This window comes from Nansenia antarctica (assembly GCF_963989245.1).
Source record: "Nansenia antarctica genome assembly, chromosome: 13".
NCBI lineage: Eukaryota > Metazoa > Chordata > Actinopteri > Argentiniformes > Microstomatidae > Nansenia > Nansenia antarctica.
This window is the reverse complement of record NC_137683.1, coordinates 22,369,812-22,377,311: the sequence shown is the minus strand read 5'-3', so window position 1 is coordinate 22,377,311 and position 7,500 is coordinate 22,369,812. Positions and strand designations below refer to the sequence as shown.

Here is a 7,500-nt window from a genome sequence, read left to right as displayed (position 1 = left end):
CCGCTAGGCTCTCCTGAGGCGCGGTCCTCACCTCTAACACACAGCCCTTCTTCACACCGTACGAGTCTCTGAGCAGGTCGAAGTTGGAGCGAGCGATCTCCACGTTCTTAATGCAGCCCACGTACGACCGGGCCACCACCTGCCTCCTGGACACAGACAAAGCACACGTATCTTTACGGTTATCACTATGGCAACAACAAAAATCCTTACACCATACAGGACCCCAATAGTTGTGGGCTTGATTCCCCCGCTGGGACCATAATTACTGAAAGATGTATGCACTCACTGTCAAGTCGCGTTGGATAAAAGTGTTAGCTAAATGGCATATATATATAATTATGTCCATTTATCTCAGGCAGCACAGAAAAACACACACATCCATCTATACACCACTGTCACACATCTAGTAGGGGTCTCTTTGCAAATGGGTTGAGGTAAAACATGACTTTTCTTTGGTAGAAGTATAGTCTTAATAAAAATAATAGTAATAATACATTAGACTTATATAGCGCTTTTCTAGACACTCAAAGACACTTTACAAACTGAAAAGATCGAGTAGCAATAATAAAAAGAAACAAAAAAAAAGAAAAAGAAAGTATAGGGGCCTAATTAAGGTGGTGCTGGAGACACATGGGTTAACTGTCGTTAACGTCTTCCCTGTGTTCACCTGATTGGTCGAGACATGGGCAGCCCCCCGATGTAGATTGGGTCGAGGTCTGAGCGGTTGAGATCAGAGGCGGTCCCGGGAGACTCCGCCTCCACGATCTCTTTCTCTGAGGAGTTGTCTGTCGCCATGACAGCCAGATAACCTGAGAGAATGGGAGAAGAGAACAAGGCTTAACAACACTTCACACTCCTGATCGTTAGATAGTCTGAGTCATTGTTCATAGATTGTCATTATACACTTGCATACTCTCCAGAAGACATTACAGTGGAACCACCAAACATTAGGGAACTTTGTCAATGTGCCTAAACCTCTGACTCAGTGGAAGCTTTGGATGAAGGTGTCTGCTGAACGTCTAAAATGTTACATGGAAAATGGAAGACTGTCTGTCAAAGCTGCAAGAACTTTGTGGAATAAAGGAAATCATTTGTCTGAGCTCTTCTCTGCCAAGGGAGGAGGACAGAACAGTCTGTAAGCTTCCTACACACGCGTGTAGTGGGACAACACAAAAGACATGTCAGAAAGACATCTTCAGAAAAAAATAAGCAACGCCAATGCCTAACAATAATATGACTTCACAAGCTAGCTTTTGCTCCACAGCTTAGCTTTTGCATTTGTTATGTAGCGACTTAGCTCGCTGTCTTTGGTCACAATCGTTGTGTGCTGTGCTGAGTGGATAGAGTGAATATTACAAAAACACAAACACAGGGGGGGAGAAAATACACCGGTTCCTATATAGCGACGTAGTCCAATCTGTGGCTAGGTTTATATTTCTATTTAGATGTGGATATTGTAACAAAACAAAGCCTAGGATGCCCATAATCTCTGTTGTGCGGTTGCAACGTCTCAGGTTTTGTAGTGAACACTTTAAATGATGGGGACTACAACCGTGAGTCCTGACATGCAGACAGAATGATTGGCATTCAACAAAAAAACACAAAATCCATCTTATTCCCGTGGTCCCCATCAGCTGTGGTCCCCATCACCAGCGGTGCCAGAAAGACACCCGGAGGTAATACTCTTCCTGAAAGAACAATCTAGCAAAAGGTCATGTTGTGTTGGGTTTGCTGCAGTTGAAGACGTATTTGGAAAAGTGCCATTGTTGTGTCTACATTATAGTTACAAGCTCTACCCGCATCTGGGTTTTGAACGGTGCATGAGAAGTTCCCCCATGCGGGTTGTGACCGCTGCACACATAACGTTCCCTCCTTTCTTCGCGGGGAGCTCAAAAAAGGTTCAATTGCGTTCCCCTTTAAAGGTCGCATGTCATGAAAAACGTTTTCAGTGCTTGTGCTCTCCATGTCGGTCTCTGATGCTACTAACACAGGGATATTTGGTTTTTAACTTTATTCCCCTGGGAATCATGTGTTTTTTAACCACGCTGACGCACAGCGAACCACTGATAATTTCCAGATCCGTGAAACAGCCCGTCCAGAAATGGACAGAAACAGAGGCGTTTAGAGGCATGTTGGAATTTAGACCTTTAGATAAAAATCGGAGTGGTATATTTCAGAAGAAAACTTCAATTACATGTTTGAGGGACCCCAGAGACCTATATTAACTGGTGGAAAGTTTATATAGGGGAAAGGGGGATTCAAAGTTTGTCATTGCACAGTAGAGTACAGAGTACAACAAAATGCATTTATGCTCTAGAGGGGGCATCTAGGTAAAGGGTCACAGCCATTGAAGGCAACCGTGGAGCGATTAGGGGCTCAGTGCCTTGCCCACCGGGGATTCGAACCGCTGCAAGCTTTGAGGTGACCCACCTTTGCGTTTGTTTCTCTGCAGGGTGATCTTGTACCAGCTGCCGGTGTTGTAGGCTTTGGTAGAGCTCAGGGTCAGAGGTCCTGACCCCAGTTCAAAGGTCAGGCGGACTTTCCCCTCCACCAGCTCAATGGACAGGAAGTCTCTCTGAAGGAACACATGACCACACATATAACTGGACTGCACTTCAAAACAAATCACACACTATGTATAAATGAGTGTGGTGGTGGCTGTAGTGTGTACAGTGTGTGTGTGTGTGTGTGTGTGTGTGTGTGTGTGTGTGTGTGTGTGTGTGTGTGTGCGTATGTGTGTGTCTGTTGGTGCACATGTGCACATGCGTGTGTGTGTTTGTGTGTGTGTGTATGTGTACGTGTGTGTGTGTGTGTGTGAGTGTGTACATGTGTGTGTGTGGAGGGCGTACCGTGCCGTTGGAGGCCAGGTAGAGCAGCAGGCCGTTGGGGGAGAGAGTCTTGAACAGCATGACGATGGAGGTGGTGGTGGAGCGGAGGGGCTTCTCCACCACAGAGTAACCACTGCCATCAAAGTGGAACGATGTCTCCTCGGTCTGGGGACTGGCGGGACACACAGGTACAGAGGGTTAGAGAGAGAGAGAGGGTAAACACACACACACACACACACACACCTACACGCGCACAAACGCACGCACACACACACACACATACACAGACACGCACGCACGCACACACACACAAATGCACACACGCACGCGCACACACACACACACACACACACACACACAAATGCACGCACGCACGCACGCACTCGCACACACACACACACACACACACACACACGCACACACACACACACTTTCTGACAATTATTGCTAATACATTCATTGCACCTTTGCACTATTACTGTAAATGATTGCTGCTACATAAAACATATATATTATGCTTGACATTGTATTACTATTGTTATTATTACTGCTGCTACTTACACTACACCCTTATGCACTACTACTACTACAGTCACTGTTTTATTATTACTATATTATATTGTATTGTTGATTTTTGGACAGTTGTTGAACAAGGAGCAAGATTCCAAAACCGCTAACCGCTATATCAATTACGTCTGTATGCGATGCACGTGACGAATACAATTCGATTAGATTAGATCTGAGCAGTAAAACAACAACAGTAAACACATCCAACGATGGTTACCTCATGAAGCAGCCTCTGCAGCGGCCCTCCCTCTCAGCGTAGTTCCACAGGCCGATGGTCCTCTCGTTGAGAGACGCCTCGCCCATACAGCCGGCGAACTGGGTCATCTTCACCGCTGACGACTTCTGCTCAGGACACACAGCACGTTAGACGGGTCCATAAAGCTAACTGCATCCCAATTGACAACCCTAGGACCTTAGGAGGGTTGTCCTTTTCCTAGATATGTACGTTCTACCCACTATCCTTACATTTTCAGGATCAGGATAAGCTAGTATAAAGCTATTTTGCAGTTTTTCTGTGTAGGAGTCAGGGTAATTTACAAGAGGCGCTAACTAGTGGTCTTTGTGTGTAAGTAGCAGCTTCCCATACTAAAGACTATGGTCATTCCCCCCTGAGGCGGCGCTAAGAGTAAGTCAAATAGGCACGGCTGTCGGGCCCTTGTATCTTTCCCGTACCTTGATCTGTCCGCCCAGCCCGCCTACGAAGAGCAGGGTGGACTTGTCCACATCCAGGACGGTGGAGGACCCTGGGGAGGACATCTTCACCACGGGCAGAGCCTCTGTGTCCAGCTGGTGGACAGACAGGGTGGCGTGCTTCCCGAACCTGGGTGACAAGAACACACATTATTACTCACTTATTACTTACTTTACTATGTTATTTTTCACTTTTTGGTCTGTTTTTGTCCTCGCACTTTGTTTATTTTTATGCACCAGCAGACCAAAGCAAATTCCTTGTATGTGAAAACCAATAAATAAATCTGATTCTGATTCTGATTCTGACATGGTTTCGTCATTCTGCCATTCAGACATACAATCAATTTGTCACCCCTTTTATGTGGTATAGGTATGATCTATTCTATACAGTATTCTGCCCTCTGTCCGTAGAGAGGCTAACATGCATGTCATATAGTATGTTGCCTGTGTGTAAAGGTGTGTGTAACGGTGTGTGTACCGTGTGGCGTTGATCCTGTGCCACTTGTTGTTGTTGATCTGAACGCCGGGGTACTCCAGTTTGGCGTGACCCGACCCCGCGTCCCACAACAGCGCCACCTTCCCATGATGCATCTCCACAGCCAGGAAGTCCACCTGAGACACACAACACAGCCAAGGCCATACATAGAGTCATATACCGTTATATGTATAGTTACATAGTGTGGTTTACATAGTGTGGTATAGTTTACATAGTGATATCTACCATACCATTTCTACCACCGTGAAGTCTACCTGATCCCCAAAAACATGCAAGGAAATTCAATGACCACATACAACAATATGAACCTATCAAAAAATGGTTACACTTTTATTTACAACCAAATTGTACCTAACCATCTAACCGTAATGACAAAAATTAAGTTCTAATCATCAAATTCCAGTGAGAGATGATCTTTTCCGCTGGGGCCACATACTGTATAGTACTGTATACTGAAAAATGTATGAGCTCACTGCATTGTCAGTCGCCTTGGGTCAAAGCGTCAGCTAAATGGCATATACTGTATTTCTATGGGGTGGTTTCCACACACAGCCTATTCCTGGACTAAATCATTCTTTCCATGTAAAACCTCCATTGAAGATGCTTTTTTAGTCTAGGATTAGGCTTAAGGTCTTTGCACACCAATGCGTGCGTTTACGCCTGCGTATTTTTTAATCCGTCATCCGAAAAAAACGTTACGCACAGAGACCTTGCACACCGGTCCGTTGCGGAGTCCGTTGCGTTTTTTTACGTTGCGAACTTTCAGGGTCTGTTGACACGCCTACTCTCCTCTCCTCTCCTAACCCTTTCGCAATACGCAACATGGAGTCTTCAAGCAGTGAGGATGATTTTGTGCTCCTCTCAATCTCAACTAATAATGACCACTAGTCTAATCTTTCGTAATCAATACATACCATTCCCGATTCCAGTCTGCTCTCCAATACTCTGCCATATTATAGTCTTTATATTCTGAATCTTTGTAATCACGGCTCTTTTTTTCATAAAGAGCTTTGTGCTCTGACACAAGTAGGATTAGCTTCTCGGAGGCCATCACTTTCTCTTATTTTATCACTTTACTTTACCTCAGTGGTGTCTCTCACTATTTACCTCAGAGATGTGTGTCTCTCACTATTTACCTCAGAGATGTCTCACTGTTTACCTCAGTGTACATTCGTACGGTGGCCAGAGTTGGCCAGAGTTGGAAAAAAAAAACTACTCTCAAAACGCTTTTGACGGACGCGAAAACGCAGAAAATCGAACCTGTTGCGGTTTTTTTTTTGACGGACGAATAATTACGGATTGGTGTGCAAGCGTGGTTGACACAACATGAGTTCTAATTTATTTTTTTAACGGACGTAAAAAACGCGTTGGTGTGCAAGGGCCTTTAGTCTGTGGTTCTGGGAAACCAGCCCTATGTGTTTGTACTGTCTACAGTACTGCCAGGGTGGGGTGTGTGTGTGTGTGTGTGTGTGTGTGTGTGTGTGTGTGTGTGTGACTCACGCTGGAGCTGCTGCCCATGTAGAAGAGCAGGTTGTCAGGCTGGCTGGTCTTCACCGTCATGGTGAGGGTGTTGTAGTTGGAGGAGGACACCTCTGGTCTGTAGGCTCTCACACAGTCTCTGTCTGCCAGCACGGCTACCTTGATCTGGAGGGGGGGGGGGGGGCATCAGTATTACAGTGGAGGATGGAGGGATGATGTGTTTAGAGAGAGAGAGAGAGAGAGAGAGAGAGAGAGAGAGAGAGAGAGAGAGAGAGAGAGAGAGAGAGAGAGACAGAGACAGAGACAGACACAGATAGAGAGAGAGAGAGAGAGACAGACAGAGAGAGAGACAGAGACAGAGACAGAGAGAGAGAGAGAGAGAGACAGAGAGAGAGACAGAGAGAGAGAGACAGAGACAGAAACAGAGACAGATAGAGAGAGAGAGAGAGAGGGGGAGAGAGAGACAGAAATGGACAGAGAGAGAGAGACAGAGACAGAGAGAGAGACAGAGACAGAGAGAGAGACAGAGAGAGAGAGACAGAGAGACAGAGACAGAAACAGAGACAGAGAGAGAGACAGAGAGAGACAGAGACAGAGAGAGAGACAGAGAGAGACAGAGAGACAGAGAGACAGAGACAGAAACAGAAACAGAGACAGAGACAGAGAGAGAGACAGAGACAGAGACAGAAACAGAGACAGAGACAGAGACAGAGACAGAGACAGAGACAGAGACAGAGACAGAGAGAGAGACAGAGACAGAAACAGAGACAGAGACAGAGACAGAGACAGAGACAGAGACAGAGAGAGAGACAGAGACAGAGACAAAGACAGAGAGAGAAAGTGTGTTCAGTACTGACCGAGGCAGCCTGTTTGCGGGCCTGGTTGATCATCTCTCGGATGTCAGACAGGTTTCTACTCAGGTTTTCTCCCAGAGTCCTCAGGGGCTTGAGGCGGTCAAACAGCCTCTCTGTCCGACTCTCTGCTTCCATCAGCTTAGACTCTGCTGCGTTGGCTAAGACCCCCAGGACCCCAAAGACATGTTCTGTTAAAGTCATACCACGGCAATAACATCGTCATAACGACGAGAAGAAGTACATGATTACATTATTGCACCTTTAATATAGAACACGTACATTTACAGTAAATGCCTACCACCTTTCTACGAAGGTTTTTGTGAGTATATACTGTAAACCTAACTATGTGCCTGGTTGTATTGTACTTTTACATGTTTGACATTTAGCAGCCGCCTTTAAGTGAGTGAATCATCTGATTCCATCAGTCATCATAAGAAAAACTAATGTTAACATAACAAACATGCTAGGACTAGAGGCCATTGGCAGTCACAATGCTTATTCAACAAAAAAAGAATGAATGATACTTTATTTAGTAGCCTAGTAGTCGTAGCTTTAGTAGTAGTATTGTTTCTCGATAAATACCAGG

The 7,500-nt window shown here is 45.5% G+C and overlaps 1 protein-coding gene across 1 annotated transcript in view; it reads right to left on the bottom strand.

Moving 5' to 3' along the window:
* The window catches only part of lama1 (laminin, alpha 1), a gene marked incomplete at its 3' end in the record, with an annotated part of 59,560 nt that overhangs the window by 7,877 nt on the left and 44,183 nt on the right, over nucleotides 1–7,500 (bottom strand). The window contains 9 exon segments of the mRNA XM_080544108.1: nucleotides 32–146; nucleotides 668–809; nucleotides 2,431–2,575; nucleotides 2,850–3,000; nucleotides 3,613–3,734; nucleotides 4,068–4,215; nucleotides 4,564–4,697; nucleotides 6,082–6,225; nucleotides 6,918–7,072. Coding sequence (XP_080400234.1) covers nucleotides 32–146; nucleotides 668–809; nucleotides 2,431–2,575; nucleotides 2,850–3,000; nucleotides 3,613–3,734; nucleotides 4,068–4,215; nucleotides 4,564–4,697; nucleotides 6,082–6,225; nucleotides 6,918–7,072 — 1,256 coding nt within the window.